Raw genomic sequence first — 18718 nt, 5'->3', positions numbered from 1 at the left:
GGGGATGGGTCCTGCTTTGAGCAGGGGGTTTGGACTAGATGAGCTTCTGAGATCCCTTCCAACCCTGATATTGATTCTAGGATCTGAGATACAGGGTTGGGGCCCTAGCATTCTTTTATAGATCTCTGGCAGGCTGCATTAGCCTCTCAACAGTAGTTAACACAGCAGGCATTAATTGGATAAAGAATGGGTAATATACGTTATGACTTAGAAGTCACTTCTATTTCCTGTTTATACATAGGTAATTAGTTGCATTGATCAGCATAAGGCAATTAACCATTTCAGCAGTTCATAGATCGTTTACTACTAAAAGATAAAAGAGAAATTTAGACAATGATATTATTACACCCACGTTTCATCTAAGTGTTAATATTCCCTTTTGATCTCTGAATCAGTAGAATATAGTAACATTGCTAACCTCTGACGAGATATAGGTAAACACAGACAAATACAGTAACCATCTTCTTCTAATTCTCTAACAGTACAAGTCTACATTTCAAAGGCCTGGTCTAGCTAACATGGCTTTGTTAGCTATTTATAAGGAATGGCCCTAATTACAATTTATATACTTTTCTAGTATGTTTTTAAAGGTTGAATTTGTGTCATTTAGCCTGTTAATTGCTTAATCCTTTCGGTTTGGTGTCACACTAGGTCTCCTGGCTCTTGCTCTGTACTGAAACCTCTAGATGCTGCCCAATATATTGTGCAGCAAGCAACATTTTTATAAATAGCTTCTCCTCCCCCATCCATTGTTTGCACTACATAGGTCTCTGGTGTCCACTGCGTTCTGCAGTCAGCCGAGAATATAGCACGTGAATAGTAATCTGCACAGTGTGGACATTCAGTGTGTGACATGTGCAAACAGAGCCAGGACTGGCATGCTTCTTGACACCTGAATCCCTCACTGTGTCGGTATCAAGCACCGGAGTTGAAAATGTACCACTGGGCCATTCTACTTACCCATATTTGGTGCAGGAGAGATATGATATGGTGGTAAAGTTCAGTCACTTTACTGTAGGAGGAAGGCCCAGCTGCACTGTGCAAATCAGTATATGAACTTTGCTAGCATTTGAGTACAGCGATTTGGTTTGGGACTCTCTGCCCTTCTAACTTAAAGGGACAATGCTGATCTGAATAATGGGCACCTGCTCCTCAATTCCTCCTTCAAGTGTTGTTTCTCTCATGTGGTTCTGGGTAAAAAACCCACACAAACAACAGGGGAAAGTTCTTCAGGCCTCAATTCAACAATCAAATTCAGAGCTAACAGCAGGATCAGGGCTTAGCTCACTACACAGAGCAAACTGTGAAACTGACTATCTACAAAGTGCTGTCAAATACACAAAGTAAACATACTGAAAAAATCAGGGAAACATTTTTATCTTCTGTCTTTCACTTCTAGTCATCTTAGGCTGTGCTCATAACTATTGCAGGCAGCAAATCTGTAGTCAAGTTCTGATTTTCAATGGAGGGTATCCCTTTGACTTTGTTACAATATTGCAAACACCTGCTCAAGCTCTACTATCTACACCTATAGGTAGGTGTAAAATACTATTCCTTTTTCGCAACAGTTTTTGGAGACTTCTGTGTTTAAACAGACTTTCTTCTGCTCGATTGCTTCCTCATCTGATAGACCCAAGCTCAGGCTTACTGCTTCCAGAAGCTAATGCCTGAGGGAAGGACCAGTGGGAATCATGCTCTGAACATCCTCTTACGTGACACCAATGTGTGGTTCTTTGTACACTGACAACGAGTGAAGTAAAGATCTACATGTGATCTAAAGGATGCAAGATTATGGGGCATCTCACACTCACATTTTTAAAACCTCCAGCACAAAAGAGAAGCGTACATTTTAATTTGCATTATTTTCTTCTGTTTCCTTATCCAGGGTAGCTTTTATGTCCCTTCTGGAAACTGTATGCAGCATGCATACAAATGGCATAAGGACCTGTGTCTGCTGCTCTTGAATGCATACAGAGGGCTTCATCTGTACTACACAGTCATAATGAAAGAGATTCCAGATTTGCCACAGCTGAAGTTAGGTAAGAGAACAGACATTTTACATCTCTTAGTGTTGACTGATCTCATTTTAAACAGACCTTTTAGTAACTAAGTTTTCCAGTTTCTTTTGGGATTTTAGGGGATTTTTTCCCCTGATTTTATTTTTGGTGTTTATTTTAGGGTAATCATGAGCCAGGGCCAGATCATGCGCCAGGGCTGATGTAAATCGACATCGCTCTACTGCAATGGGTTTATACTAGCTGAAGATCACATTAGTGTTTAAAAGGAACAAGTTATTATAAGTGTCCAAAAATAGTTTCTTTGAATGATGTCTGGAACTGGCTGCCTTTCAAAGCCTCGTGCTCCCTATCAGGCATGGGAGAACTTTAGGAACCAACAGCCCCATGAGCAAATATTTTTCAAATTAGTGGGGGAAACTTAATATAGAGTAAATTTTATTAGAACATAGTCTCCAATTTCTGCTTTAGAATGTATTGCTTTTTTACCACAGACACCTTGATAGTAGCAGAATTACTACATGCTCTTATAAGTGGTTTCTGCTTTTCTCCCTAATTTAGCTGTTTAACAGATTCTCCCCCTGAAGCAGAAGCCCCTATGGCTTTGTAGACCTTTCACGGCACTAGTAAGGATATTGGGTTCAAAGCTTCAAGGCCTAGCACTGTTGTAGGGTTGCAGGCCTGCATTCATTAATTTGTGCTCTCTCATGCTTGCAGTGGTACTGAGTAGTTCATTAGAAATGAAGAACTCCCCAAGCCAGCCTGTTTTCCAACCTGTTTCTTTGGATTTAGGAAGCATGGCTGGCACTTTCAGAGGTATATATTTTAAAAAGGCATTAGCTGGCAATATTAGGATTGCAGAGGCCATGAGAGAGACATGCCCCATTCCATTGACCAATAGCTTAAAAAAAGAGAGAGATAATGCCTTCCATATCGATTCTGTAGGTACTATCAGAGCAATCAGCTGTAAAGCATTGTGCTGCACATCCCACATTCGGGCTGGCTCCACCTCCTCGTCCTGCTGCATTCACTCTTAAGGGCCACGTTTCCCTCTCTCAAATAACCTGCATTCAGTTAAGAAAACTGATTTATTTCTTTCACACAGTGAGAAAATATCCTTAAAAACAGATCCGGTACTTAAAAGTTATTATAACCTGTCAACTCCCGCATGACAACAAAACACAGGTGTCATGCATTTTGGTTATTGGTTACATGTAGAGATTATTTCTATCACACACTGGCAGGTTTGGAAGTTGAAAGGGACAAGGTGGTATTGCCTCTTGTGTGTTTCATCTATTACAAATATAAAAAGACCCAAAACACATACAGGTTACATTTCTGCTAGATTTTCAGACAGTTTATGATGCATAAATATGCATTTCATTTGCACATATACTTGCTATACATGCAGATTCACTAAATGCAAATCTAACTGTTTAGCCACTTATCAATGAAATTCTCCGTTCGCATTTACAAGTCTAAAATATCTGATTGCAGGTTCAGGACTTTGAGGCCTGATCAAAAGCCTGTTACAGTCACTGAGAGTCTTTTCATTAACTTCAGTGGGCATTGATTAGGCCCATGGGCTGTACATAAAAAATGTAACAATCCAGTTTCCACGTTAAGGGTATGTCTATATTACAGGGACTATACCAGCTACATTGCTATAGCTCTGTTAGCACAGCCCCCTAGTGTAGACACAGCCACCACTGAAGGAAGGGTTTTTTCTATTGGTGTAGGAACAATACTTCTCCAGCTGACGGTAGCTCTGTCAACAGAAGCGTTCTTCCATTGATTTGGCTGCATCTACACTGAAAGTTAGGTCAGCTTAGCAACGTTGGTCAAGGGGGTGGATTTTTCACACTCCAGACCCACGTAGCTATGTCAGCCTGAATTTTAGATCTGGAGCAGGCCTGAGAAACCAAGAATGCAAATGCATGAGTCCGGATTGAAGCATGAACTAGCACATTAAAAGATGGGGTGTGGGTATTTGTGTTCATGCCCCCAGTGGTTGCACCTATGAATATGCACAATTGCAGTTAGACACCCTTGTGTCAATTTGTCCCTTCATGGTTACTCTGAACATTTAAATAGGAGGCATTTTGGTATGGTCTTCCCTTGTAGCCATGTGCTATATACTTGTTATTATTAGTGAGGGCTCCTCCCTGCAAATTCCACAAGCCAAAGTGCCTGAGGTTTTGTTTCAGATCTCCTGTTTTTATGACCTTTTGCAGAATGTCTCTATGATCCACTCTTGGTGAGGCATAACTGCAGCATGGGATTTTCCCTGGGAACATCTCACTTGACAGCTGCAAGCTATAAAAGTTAGGTCTGCACTAAGGCCCCAAAGCAAACATTTTGGTTGAGACCACCAAGCATAGATGCAGAAAAGGAAACAAATGCGCATGTTCCAAGTGTCGGATTTATTACTGATACTGTGGCAGGGCCCAACGGGTCCCAGGGGCTTTCCAAACACAGAGGAAGGTACAGTTCCTGCCCCAGAGAGCTGACAGACTTCAGACCCAGAGCTGCATAAAGCTTTACAAGCCTGGTTTGCCTCATTGCTCAGATATTGGGGATGAAACAAGGTATAGGGCAATTGGCTGAAGCATTTGCTGCCCTGGAAGGCTTTTGCCAGGGCACTTAGCAGCTTGCACTTTGTTACTGTGTTACCTTGGCATTATAAAGGAAGTAAAGGGCATAATCCTGCACAGTGCTGGGTGCCTCTGGTGCAGCTCTGAGCACTGCCAATACTACTGACCCCCATGGAAGCTGGGGATGCTCCAGCACTAGCCCTAACACAGTTGCTTGCTGGAAAAGGGGCAGGGCATTTTGTAATGTGCATGGTCCCTTTCTGGTCAAGCTGCTGCTTACACCACTGGGAGTCCCATATAAGAAGTGCCAAATCCTGCACGCTTTTTTGAGGCAAGTGTCCCATTGAACTTCACTGAGGGTAGCTGCTGGAGTAAAATGAGCAGGATTTGACCATTAAGGAAAGAGAGGGGCTCTTGAGCAGAGATCTTGGGTGCAGAGCCAAGGAGACTCTTGCCAGTCGAGGGTGGAGCGTCGAGTGTTGAATGACAGTTATGAGTTAATGTGTCACTTCTGCTCTTCTCAAACTTGGTTTTTCTTTTTGTGCCTCCAGCGGAGCTAGCTGTGGAAGATACGCTATCTCAACTTTGTACAGAGCTGCAGGTATTTTCTTTAGCAGAATCAATATGTTCACACAGTTTTCAAACTCACAGAGACAACTCACTCGGGAGAAGCAAGTTCAGTGTCGGCAACCAGTCAAACAAACGTTTCTTGCACTATGACTGCAAATGCATATGGGGCCGCCTTCATTTTCATCAAATCACTGGCTGGACTGTTTTAACAAGGCCTGACACCTCCATCCTTAGGAATAGCCCCAGAGATCAGCTTAGTTAAATGGGACTGGGAGCTGCCAACTCCTGGGTTATAATATATGGTCTGCTGCTGATTGAGTGCCAGGTATATGGGACCAAATGGTTAAGCATGGGTGCCTAAAGTTAAACAGGCATATAAATAGGGAAGTAGTGAATTGGTGTAAGGAGGTGATTTTACCTCTCTGAATACAGCATTGGTGATACCAATACTGGACTACTGCATGCAGTTCCGGTGTCCACATTTTGGAAAGAATGTTGAAAAATGAGAGATGGTGCAGGAAAGAGCCACAAACATTATTTGAGGGCTGGAAAAAATGCCTTTTAGTGAGAGACATAACTCTCAATCTGTTTAGTTTATCAACAAGAAGATTGAGACCTGACTTTGATTGCAGTGTATAAATTCCTTCCTGGGGAGAAAATGTTGGGAACTAAAGGGCTATTTAATGTTGTGGAGAAAGGCAAAACAGGAACCAATGGGTGGAAGCCAAAACCAGACAAATTCCAATTCACAATAAGACATACGATTTTATTTTTTAACAGTGAGGGTAATTAGCCTTTGGAACAAGTTATCAAGGGAAGTAACAGATTATCTATCTCTTGATGTCAGATCAAGACTGGATGTATTTCCGGAAGCTGTGCTTTAGCTAAACACAAGTTATTGGGTCAAGGAAGGGGTAACTGAGTGAGATGTCACAGTCTGTGATGTGAGTCTAACCCTCCTGGTTGCAGAGAAAAGTTTGAAAATATGACCCAAGTGTACCCTGAAGGTTCAGAAACTAGAAAGCAAATAAAAGAACCACAACGTTCACTGTTATTTTACAAAATCTGATTTTTAAGGCAACGGTATGATTTCGGCAAAGACTCATGATTTTGTGACTGTCAGGCAATAATACAGTGGATTCCAGACTTCCCTGGGCTCCTCTGGAAGTCTCAAATTCATGGATGAATATTGCAGAATTCAGATTAATTGGGAGGAACTTGGAATTGGAATAGGTCCTTCTCAGCCCTACCCATGGGCTGAATCCTGAGAAGTGCTGAGTACCTACAACAAACTGGAATGGCTACCTCTCAGGATTTCTCTGACACCTGCCTAGCTCTCGGTTTGTGTGACCCACTGTTGTTATACAGCAGGAACATCACAATTAGAGCTTGACACTGACCTTTCAGTTATCTCAAGCCTGCTGAAAAGTTTAAGAGCAAATGAGCTGGAAAAATAACCATCATGCTATTTAATAATCCTGGGTTTTAATGTAGCTTCTCCTTTGAAACTTGCTCTCCAGGCCTTCCTTGACAATCGATGCAATAACTTAGTTGCTAATGTTTAAAATTAAAAGTAAACAGCATTGCTGACAGTGCAAGTTATTTCTTCTTCTAAACAAGGGGGACTAGTTATACAAAATAAGGCCCTGATCCTCCAAAGAGCAACTGGGGGAGGGCAGATGCCTCCACCCCATAGACCCCTTTGATTTCACTATTTGAATTGGTACAGGAGGTTGCCCACACCGAACAGATTGCAGAATCAGGAATACAGCAGAGCAGTGAGGGCAGTGTAAGTACAAGCAGGATACCCACAGTTACACACACACACACACACATGCACGCGCACATAGCACCCAAGGATTTCCTTTTAATCGTGATTTAGATTTCAGTGCCACTAGCCTTGGGAGATTGCCTGGTAGGAACTGGGTAAAAATCAAGCAGGAACTCAGGATTCGTTGTGGCGCTATGGTGAAAAGGGATTGTGATTGGCAAAGAGACTTTGTTGGTTTGTTTTGTTTAGTTTTTTAAGGGATAACTTCTATTATTATTATTATTGTTAATAATTTGTATTACCTAGGGACCAGAGCCGTAGATCAGTGCCCCATTGTTGTAGGGCTTTACTAACACATTTACCATAAAACAGAATTACTGTCTGTGGAGTCTACTGCTACTGTATGCTATAGAGGTTGGAGTGCATAAATATCAGTAAAATTCTAAGAGAACTCTGTAGCCTTGTATCTGTTCCTCACTCTTGTTCAAGTGCAGTAGAGAAAGGAGAAAATACACTTGAGAACATAAGAATGGCCATATTGGCTCAGACCACCAAGGTCCAGCTAGCTCAGTATCCTGTTTCTGACGGTGGCCAGTGCCGGATGCTTCTGGCAGTTGGAGATTTAGGGACACCTCAAGCATGGGGCTCCTTCCCTGACCATCTTGGCTAATAGCCATTAATGGACCTATCCTCCATCAACTTATCTAATTCTTTTTTGAACTCAGTTAAACTTTTGGTTTTCACAATATCCCCGGCAATGAGTTCCACAGGTTGACAGTGCATTGTGTGAAGTCCTTCCTTTTGTTTGTTTTTTTAACCTGCTGCCTATGAATTTCATTAGGTGACCGCTAGTTTTTATGTTGGGTGAAGGAATTTTGGAATTTTTTTCATACTGTTCTGGGCATTATACTTTATAAAAAAACTCACCTAGCTAGTGCTGTGGTGTGACCTGTGTGAAAGAGATGTTGCTCTAATCTAAAGGCATCGCCAAGTCTACAGAAAAGGGAGCAGCATTTTGTTTTCCAGAGTAAGCAGCACCATCTAGTGGATATTCTGGAACCAACAACCAATTGGCTGCATTCATTTACTTTTTACCTGCAATGAAAAATATTGGCTACAGCTGGATTGTGCCCACTCCTCACACTTCTCTTATGTCTTTATCTTAATTTGTGCTAAAATACACGTGTTGAACTAATTCTATAGTAACTCCCTGATCTGGGATAAAATAATTGATAAGAAAACAGCGTCAGCCCAGTTCTGAGTCAAGGATCATGCTTTTTTTTTTTTTAAGGGGACTTAATCTAATGTCCTAATTATTGCCACTGACCTAACCTCCAAATATCCTTCTCCCCCTCTAGATGTTGAATAGTCCAGAGAAGATAGCAGAGCAGATAAGCAAGGACCTAGCCTGGCTTTGCTCCCACCTTTTGGCACTATGGACCCAGTTCCTGGAGACAGTGACACTCCATCCAGAAGTAACAGCCTATCTTACTCAGGAGCATCATACGCTAAGGGTAATGCTAAACAATTCATTCAGCAATGGCGATAACAACCTGATAGGAAGAGATCAAAGATGCATCCAGAGTGTGCCTTTATTAGAGTTACTGTGTGAAATTCACCCCCAGGCAGAAAACCAGTCCAAAGCCTATCTACCACTTAAGTGATGCCTAAGTCACTCTACTGGCTCTTTGCACAGGGGGGAATTTTATGTCTAGCAAATAGCGGGTTTAAAATAATTCCTTCAACTATCAAATCCTAGCTGTCAGTTCAACAAATAGGAGCAAGTAGTGACCTTGTAACCTGTCTTGTCTTCACCTGGCAATGGCAGCCAGTTTTCCTGCTGGATAGCATCATGCCAAGAGGAGGCATGTTGGAGCCTGGAATGCATAGCTCTGAGAGATCCAGGAAGAGCTTCACAATCTGCAAGAGATGATGAAACAGGGAAACCAGGGTCTGCTTTCATAATTTTATTTCAGCAACTTCATAGATTCTTGGTACAAACTACATTCCTTGGTGGGGCCTGCTAACAATAATCATTAATAACTTATTGTTACAATAGCACCAGAATTGTGCTAGGTGCTTCTCAGACAAGTATAAAGGGAAGGTCTTTTCTTTAAGCAGTTTGCAAACTGAGTTAGCTATGTATTTTAGCCCCAAGATTATAAATTGTTCTGCCTGAGCAGATCCATGTCTCTTAAACTTCAACAGTACAGAGGTTCTCCCATTTAGCTCGCTGGCTCAGGGCCTTGATGTGGATTTAAATCTAAGGCCTTAGTGACATGGATTACAAACAGACTACTGTCCTGTACAAGAGCTGCATTTCAGGACTGTACCTCTGACCATCCCTTGCCGCCTTATCAGTGTCCTGGCTTTTGGGTAGATCCCGGATATTGTGGGCCTAAAGTTTGGAAAACCCTCAACCACAATGGAAAAGAAGACCTGGCCTTTATAGAACACTGGTACTATACAGAAAACTGAGCACATTTTAAATATCAAAATACCAAATTACTCAGTTGTGGTAAAGGTTTGATTTCCCATGGTGCCTGGATTGTCACAAAATGTGGAAATTCATCTGAAAAAACAGAATCATCACAGAGTCAAATAATTAAAAAATCTATCCTTCATAACTCCTTTAACACAGCTGCCACTGGAAATATAGCTCGGTTTCTTTTATTACCTCTTTATACATAAGCAGCCAGTACATTCCCGCTCCTTAGTATCACACACACATTCTCACAGACATGCACACACGCACATATTACCGTTTGGCTGCTGCCTGTCTGATTATGCTGAATGCACTAAAGCCCCTCTTAAGCATGTGCTTCATTGACGTCAGTGGGACTACTTGCCTGCTTAAGGAAGCACGTGCTCAAATGCAGTGCTTCAGATCAGGACTCTCCTTTATTATCTAACTCCTTCAGAGGGAAATGTATAGGAAGCAGGAGGTACCTTCAACATAGCATCTAAGCTAAAGAAGCAGCATGTCTAATGGCTAGAAAAGGGAACTGGGGTTCTTTGGCAAGTTACTTGACCTTTACATGCCTAGTTTTCTTTAAAATATGTGTGGTTTTGCTTACCTGGCTGCATGAAGCAGTTTGAGTGCCTCAGACGTAAGGTATTATTATTATTAAACAGACTTTTTCAAGTGATGCTAATCTATTATTTTAGAAAGGCCATTTGTCAGAACATAGCTTGGAGGTTTAGGGAGATGTAATTTTGTTTGCATGCTTTCTGCTGCCATTCTATGATGCTGTATTTTACAAATAACAGCAGTAACATAAGGGCTAGAGTCTTAATTGATTTGATTACATATCTTGTTGGAGTGCATAGAAAGTCAAAGCTTATTTCTGAGAAAATAGCAGTACCGAGTTTTTTTAGGAGTGTATGTTTTCATGCTAAGTGCTTTCCAAATCATTTCAAACCTGCAACTATTTGGCAATCGATTGCCCATTGCTGAATTGTTCTCTCTAATGTCCATGCAAAACTTTGGAAAACTTGAATTTGCAGATTTCATACCACACATGTATGTGTTTCTGATAATGTTGGGTTTCTTCCCCTCTGTGTTCATGTGTAAGAATGAGAGTTACTGTGTATCTTTGTGCAAAAGATACCATTGATTATTGACTTCCCTCATTTAGTAACTTGGCTACTGCCATGTCAGCTGCCGGGGAAGGGAATTAGCAACCCTCGTTTTAAAGCTGCAGAGAGAACTCTTAAATTCAACAAATGTGCTGCTTCTAAACAAAGAAACAGCAGGTACATTGGAATAGATTCCGAAATATTTCCAAGGGCTGTGTCTTCAATCCTAAGAGGCTTTGAACATCTCAGGCCATATTCACCCAGATACACTGGCTGCTTCCAGCAAAACAAAGCAGAAAACCATCTGAATTGGCTGAGCAACCTGGGTTCCTGGCTTCCTTGTGTCACCAGAGTGGTGCAGAGCAACTGGAGCAGGCTTGCATGCACTCAGTGTCTTTAAAAGGCTTTAACGTGTAACCTTTGTGTTTCATACCCAGGTAAGAAGATTCTCAGAAGCATTCTTTTATGCTGAGCACCAAAAGCTAGCTGTGCTGACCTTTCAGGAAAGCCTGTAAGTAATTCCTTACATCTTCCATCCCTGGCACTTGGGTCCTGCAAGCATATGGTCTCTTAAAACCAGACGCCATGCCACCGCTTTATCCTTTCTGATGCAAATCCATGCCCTTCCTCCTTAATCTTCAGTGGGCATTTGTACTCCGTACAGAAGGCATCAGGTCTATTTTAATCTCACTACAGTGTAAATCCACTGAAGTCAAGGTAAAAAATTACACAATGCAAGATCCAGATCAGGCCTCAGAGAGTTGTAATCTTCAGACACCTGTGATTTGCAGGTGGGTTTTTTAAAGGTTGTGGTCTAAAGCATGATAGAGGCTGAAATCCTGCACTGAGGCAGCAGCAAGTGCCAAAAGGTCATAAAAACTCTTTTCTCCTCCTCACTGTCCCCAGATGGGTGAAACTCTCTTGGGTGCAGCCGTGGTAGCGCTGGGAGGATCTGGGGAAGGCAGACAGGACAAAGCCATGAAACATTCATCAGTGGTTAACACAAAGCCTTGAACATAAGTGCTGGAGCTGGATGACGCAGTTCAGAAACTGACGGCTCAGAACGGACAGAATGCTGGGTTGGTGCTGGTAATAATGGGACTCAGAGTGGATGATAAATTGCAGGAGAATTAACAATGGAAAGTTGTCAGAGAAAATAAATCTGGTACTGGGCTGTATTCAAAGGAGTGTGTTATGCATAATAAGGTAATTATTTCCCTCTGCTTGACGTTTCAGCTTAAGCCCCAACGAGGGAACAGAATTGGGACCCCGCCATGATTTTTAAAATACTTAGAGACAAATTCTGCCCTTGGTTACACCTGAACAACCCTGCTGCCTTCATCTGGTTTACCTGAAGTTGACTGCAGGCAGGATTCCACTCCTTATCTCATTTAGAGGAGAGCTGAGAGGAAAGCAACAAAAGTAATAAAAGATGAGGAAACTAGGCACTGTCTGGGGAAATGTTAAGGGAGGGCCAGGCTCATTCTGCAGAAAACCAAGCTGAGAGGAGGAAATATCTGCTTGCAAACATGATCAGGGATGTTAGCGATGGAGCAGGGGGCAGTTATTTTCATGAATCAAGTGAGTCAAAAAGCAGACACTCTGGCTGATGCTCTTGTACAGCAGGAACGACTTAGATTAAAGGTTAGTGAAAATGTTGTGGTTTTAGAAGAGTTCTGCAGTGAGACAGATTGGCCAGGAGGACTGTGAAGCCCCCATTGCTGGAATGTATCAGATTGGAGACATGTCCTTCAGAAATGGTTTAGGGATAGTGCCACAGATTGTGCCACCATGCAGGGCCATAGAGGAGGAGTCCATATAATGGTGCCCTCTTCAAAGCTGCAACTAGAGACATGGGGACAGATGCAGTGCACAATCTACCACAGTGTAAAGGGGAACAGCTCAAGGCAGCCACAACCTCAGTAGTGCTTGGGTGGATGGTTGTATAGGGCCAGCCCAGCCTACGAAAGTGGGTAGTGCTCATCTGTGAAGGAGACATGGCCAGAGGGGCCCCAGACGTGACCGTTCAGCTCATTCTCTCATATGGCACCCCAAATATAGACTATAGCTTCCTGCTATATCAGCACCCTTGAGGGAGAACATAAGAACATAAGAACAGCCATACTGGCTCTGACCAGAGGTCCATCTAGCCCAGTGTCCTGTCTTCCAACAGTGGCCAATGCCAGGTGCCCCAAAGGAAATGAACAGAACAGGTAATCATCAAGTGATCCATCCCGTCTCCCATTCCCAGCTTCTGGGAAACAGAGACTAGGGACATCATCCCTGCCCATCCTGGCTAATAGCCATCAATGTACCTATCATCCATGAATTTATCTAGTTATTTCTTGAAACCTGTTATATTCTTGGCCTTCACAACATCCTCTGGCAAGGAGTTCCACAGATCGACTGTGCATTGTGTAAAAAAAGATACTTCCTTTTGTTTGTTTTATACCTGCTGCCTATTAATTTCATTTGGTGGCCCCTGGTACTTTGTATTATGAGAAGGAGTAAATAAAACTTCTCCACACCACTAATGATTTTATAGACCTCTTTCATATCCCCCCTTAGTCAGCTCTTTTCCAGGCTGAAAAGTCCAAGTCTTACCAATCTCTCCTCATACAGAAGCCGTGCTATACCCCAGTCATTTATGTTGCCCTTTTCTGAACCTTTTCCAATTCTAATATATCTTTTTGAGATGGGGCAACCACATCCGCACGCAGTATTCAAGATATGGATTTACCATGGATTTATGTAGCGGCAATATGATATTTTCTGTTGTATTATCTATCTCTTTCTTAATGATTCCCAACATTCTGTTTGCCTTTTTGACTGCCGCTGCACAACGAGTGGATGTTTTCAGAGAACTATCTACAATGACTCCAAGGTCTCTTTCTTTAGTGGTAACAGCTCATTTAGACCTCATCATTGTATATGTATAATTGGGATTATGTTTTCCAGTGTGCATTACTTTGCATTAATCAACACTGAAGGAGGTATCAGCAGTAACTCTGCTCCATCTGGGCAAACAGTCCTAGAACAGAAGGGGAGCCGTGCTGGCACAAAGATGTTTCAGTTACACTTATTGGACTGGCACCAGTGAAACTAGCCCCATTTTCTATGAAATAGAGCTAACTTCCTCCTTAACTGCCATGAAAGCTGAGTAGAACAAGAGTTAGACTGTAAACACTCACAGTATCTTTAGTCTGTAAGCTCCTCAGGGCAGGGTCCTGTTTCCCTCTGTCTGTGAAGCATCCAGCATGTCTCTGGCACTATATACATGATGATGAATAAGGCCTGATAGTCATAGTGGCAATTATGGTAGCACTTACATGCCACAATTGAGATCAGATCCCCCTTGTGCTAGATGCCCTACAAACATATAAGAAGAGACTGCCTCTACCCCAAAGAACTTATGCTCTAAATAGACGAACAGACAAAGGGTGGATGGGGAAACTGAGGCTCAGAGGGGCAAAGTGACTTCCTCAAGGTCGCACAGCAGGTCAGTGGCAGAGCAGGGGAAAGAACCCTAGTCTCCTGATTCCCAGCAACTAGACAGTGCTTCGTCTGTCAGGATTTAAGTCTTAAGTATACTATTTCTGATATTAGCATGGACGTGATGATTCCTAATTAAATACAGACTATTGCATGGAATTCTGCTACTGACTTCATTGTTTCTCTTACTGCTGCATGTGGCACAGATTTCAGTGCTGAAAAGGAATGCATACGCATGTTACTTTCAAACACTGAGGGTAAAGTCTTGGCCCCATTGAAGTCAATGGGAGTTTTGTCACTAAATTGAATGGGGCCAGGAATTCACTCTAAAAATCAAGGACATGGCTGTGTGTGCTAGTAAGGGGAACCAGGTAGTTACTGCACATGCTCTGCTTAAGTCTGGATGGCCGTCAAGTTTGTGGGCCCTTTTATTTAATTATTCTACCAAAACATAAGAATGGCCATACTGGGTCAGAACAAAGGTCCATGTAGCCCAGTATCCTGTCTTCTAACTGTGACTAATGTCAGGTGCTTCAGAGGGAATGAACGGAACAGGTAATCACCAAGTGATCCAATCCCTGTCGCCCATTCCCAGCTTCTGACAAACCAGGATTTATGAAAAAAGAGACACAGAGTCCTCTGGCACCTTATAGACTAACAGACGTATTGGAGCATGAGCTTTCGTGGGTGAATACCCACTTCGTTAGACGCATGCTCCAATACATTGGTTAGTCTATAAGGTGCCACAGGACTCTTTGTCGCTTTTTACAGATCCAGACTAACATGACTACCCCTCTGATACTTGACAGGATTTATGGTTGAACAGTTGGACCCAAATAATTGTGAAACAGCCAAAGTAAAGTTGAAGGGGAAATGTCAGGCATGAGAGGGCACTTGTCTGGGATACAGAGATATCCTGCATTAGCATGAGAATTGAATAATATGTTTACAAGTCTGTTGTTTGAGTTAGCATGATCCATTTCTTCTCCGTGCCATGTACAAAGTTTGTCTTTTCCACTTATTACATGGTGATGAACTGTGTTTCCCTGATGGAAATCTGAAATGTCTGCACTTCTGCACCAGCTCTGTTCTGTGGAACCTGTCCCATATTGCTGCCAGCTAATGCCATCTCTTGAAAGCTTGTGTTGTTTTCATCTCTATTTGTTAGAATACATAGACTAGCTAAAGAAAGATCCAAATAAAATAATCTCACATTTGAAACATGCTTTCCCACTTGACTGGGAAGAATTTTGGCAAGGGGACATTCAGCAAAACTGAAAAGCCACCACATGTATAAGTGACAAAATGAAATACTTTTGTTCACAATGCATCACCAATTTGTGGAACTCATTGCCACAAGATCTAACCGAGGCTCAAAATTTTATATGATTCCAACAAGAATTAGGTATTTATATGTATAATGAGAGCATTCACAGTTATATTAGAGAGAATAGCAGGGAGATCCATTTCCATGATTCTGTGCATGAAGCAATCATTAAGTTATGTGGGGAAGGGAGAGAGTGCTGAGCAGAAGGGTCTTCCTAGTGCCACTCGGTGGGTAGCAGGTTAATGTGCTCTAGATTAACACCCTGGCTTGCCACGCCCCAAAGCTTTATACAGAAAACCCCTGAGTCATTTTGTCTTAGTTGCTTCTAATCCTCCACCACAGCTCTCTGGTAGTTGCCATATGAGACAAGCCAGGAATAAAACCAGTACATGGAAAATAAATTGGTTGTATTTTGCCTGTTCTCCACTTCCCCTGGCAGTTGTTATGTCATTCAGCTCTGTAGCAGGAAGAGTATAATAGTCACTAGTCATTTCTGGGCCAGTTCTTCACCCCAGAGTTTCAAGAGAGGACTGACAAGGGCCTCTGCAGGATGGGGAGAAATTCTTCTGATATAAGAGCAATACATGGTCTTGCACTGCCCCCTGGTGGAAGAGTTGTGCCAGGGTGGTGCTTAGAGCAGGAGGGTGCAGATCTTGGGTGGAAGGGGGTATGCACATAGCACTCTGCACTATAGTGGATTCTGGGCTGCAGAGCAGGCAATGGGCAGCTGAGTAAGATTGCCACAAACTGGAATGGCCCTTGGAGCTTTGCAGACTGACTCCATGGGCCACACCAGTCTCTGCTGCAGGCAGAATCCTGCAGTGTCCCCCGAGTACTTAAGTAAGTTTGTACTTAAGTATATATTTTAAAGTATTCCACATACTTGTAGGTAAGCACTTTAAATCTTCTGTACTTAGCATTTGTATTTAAATACAGTTTAAAGGTTCTTAAAGCATGTTACTTTTTTTTTTTTTTTTTGATCTGCAAATACTTTTTCAAACTCATTTTGCGAAACAGTCAAATTCCTCCCAACTGTCACAGATTCTGGCTGGCTCCCAGAACCCACAGTTCTGGCTTGGGAGCTTCAGATCTGCATTCCGGCTGCCAGAGCTTTTTCACATTGACCCTGCTGTTGCACTAGCCAGGGAGAGTGACAGCTCCACGCCTTTCTCTTCTGACTGGTCACTGCAATGGACAGCTGGGAGCCTCTGTGGGGGGCAGGGTAGTGTCTTGCAGGGAATAAAGGAGTTGAAAGTACTTGCACTTGTACTTGTAAATGCATCAGTACCATCTGCACCATTTCCATGCGTATAATACTTCCGTAACGGAGTGGTTGGCGCTTATAGTTATGTCCCTTTTACCAGTACTTACGGTAACGCTGGAACCCAGGCAGTGCAGAGATGGCATAAAGCCTTCTTTCCCCTGTGCTGCATCTCTCAGGAGATGGGGTGCAGATTCTCTCCTTTTCATTGCATCCCTCACCACAGTGCAATGCAATCCACGGGCCTGCGCCTGCAGTCCTTAGAGGCAAACCTCCCATGAGGACCGGCTCCTCAGAGAGCATATGGAAGCCTTTGCCATTGTTTGCCTACACTCACAGTTTAAAATTTCACTACTCTTTGTAATAAGTCTATTTTATCTCATGTTTTTTCACTGAGAGTTTTTTAAAGTTAAATTTTAAAAATAGGTTAAATTAACATTAAAACAGATATAGGGATGATACTGAGAGGAGCAAGGCAATTTGGTTACAGCTGTCAGAACGCCTGTATCCTGAATATCACAACTATTGGAAGGCAACACATGGCATCGCATCTCACATAGCCCGGTCAGTGACATAATACATAGGAAGGCAGACTGCACACCTTGAAAAGAAGATGCCAGCCTTCTAGCTGCTGGGTCGTGAGCTCTTTGGAGACAGAGTGCCTTTCTCGAAGCCATCGTTTCTAGGAGAACCTGAGTAGGCACCAAGTTCTGAACAAATGGAGTCGGGTCAATTTCTCTAGTGATTCCTGTGAGAAGCTATGCGGGGACTCTGATTCCATCACATGGAGATATTTGGAACTGATTTTCCGGAGCGTTGAGTGTCCATAATTCCAACTGAGGTCAATGAGATTTATGGATAATAAGAACCTCAGTAAACCAGGCCCATAATGGGCTCAGTTGTGTCACTTAGCTACAGCCCTGCCAGGAACTGGTACAGGGCCACACCACCCAGGGGAAGCTCTACAAGGGAGTGATGCATAACCCTCTCTGCTGTTATGGGGCATACACGGGAAGCATCCCTTGTGATGTCACAGTGTGCACCCCTCTCTCTGTATATCCAAGAGGGAGCACGACCCTGCCTTTTCCCCAGTCCCCTCTGTCCCTTTTGGGGTGGCTTGCTCCCCAGGAGTTTCTAGAAAGGAGGAGACACTGCAGCAGTAAGAAGAGCACAAAGGGCTGCAAGGTTGTGGAGGCACCACAAGAAAAGGCTCCTTGCAAATCCACTCAGCTCAGCAGACAGGTTCAATATAAGTAATGCCGTGTACAGTACTAACGTTTTATCTTGTTCAGCACAGCTGGGTCCAGTCCTGCCAGGTGCCAAACACCTCCCTCCTGTTTTCTCCACAGCACTCTCCCCTCTTGTGGATGTGGTTGCTCAGCACTTCTGAATACTAGCCCATTTGCTTAGTGCCTAAATATGGACATAGGCACCTAATTTTAGGCACCTGTATTTCAAAGCATTGCCCAGTGCTTTGGTCATACTCAGTCTGTTTTGATGACTAGATGAGGTGAATGATGGCGAGGCTGAACAGTAACTCATTGATTCCCTCTGTGTCTTGCTCTCAGGATCCAAAGTCATAGCCAGATTTCTACAGAAGTTCGGAATTCCGAGTACCTCACCAGCATGCCCCCTCTGCCGGCTGAATGCCTGGACATTGATGGGGATGGGAACACAGTCCCTGTGATTTTTGAAGACAGATATGTGGACTTCCCTTACAAAAGTGAGTAATGCCCTCATCTCACAGGCAATGCAAGGGCAGGGCTGCTCCCAGGAGATTGCAAGGAGTGGGTCGGTAGGGTTCACATACCCTTAGACAGTGTGGTATTAGAGGGCTCTATGGTTGTTCCAGGTCCCATCTTTAAAATGAGGCATAAAACCAAGGTTTTCCCTATTACTTTTGGTCACTAACGATCCTATGGAACTTCTCACTAGAGTTGGGGCATGTTTTCTGGTCAGGTTTCGACGTGGTGTGAATGATTCTGTTTATGGTACCTAATGTCCCCTGTTGCTTCAGTAGATTATAGGGTGGCTGGACAGCAAATGTGAAAAATCGGGATGGGGGTGGGGGGACCTATATAAGAAAAAGACCCAATGACTGTCCCTATA

General features: G+C 43.0%; 1 protein-coding gene across 1 annotated transcript in view; it reads left to right on the top strand.

Annotated features, from left to right (window-relative positions):
* FAM135B (family with sequence similarity 135 member B) overlaps positions 1 to 18718 on the top strand; it is a 352204-nt gene that overhangs the window by 311658 nt on the left and 21828 nt on the right. Inside the window, exons 8-12 of the mRNA XM_050940579.1 lie at positions 1886 to 2039; positions 5161 to 5210; positions 8309 to 8464; positions 10967 to 11040; positions 18178 to 18332. Of these exons, the coding sequence (XP_050796536.1) occupies positions 1886 to 2039; positions 5161 to 5210; positions 8309 to 8464; positions 10967 to 11040; positions 18178 to 18332 (589 nt within the window). The remainder of the gene's footprint in view (positions 1 to 1885; positions 2040 to 5160; positions 5211 to 8308; positions 8465 to 10966; positions 11041 to 18177; positions 18333 to 18718) is intronic.

This window comes from Gopherus flavomarginatus, chromosome 2 (assembly GCF_025201925.1).
Source record: "Gopherus flavomarginatus isolate rGopFla2 chromosome 2, rGopFla2.mat.asm, whole genome shotgun sequence".
Taxonomy (NCBI): Eukaryota; Metazoa; Chordata; order Testudines; family Testudinidae; genus Gopherus; species Gopherus flavomarginatus.
The sequence above is the reverse complement of the archived record's forward strand: the minus strand, read 5'-3'. Positions and strand labels throughout refer to the sequence as shown.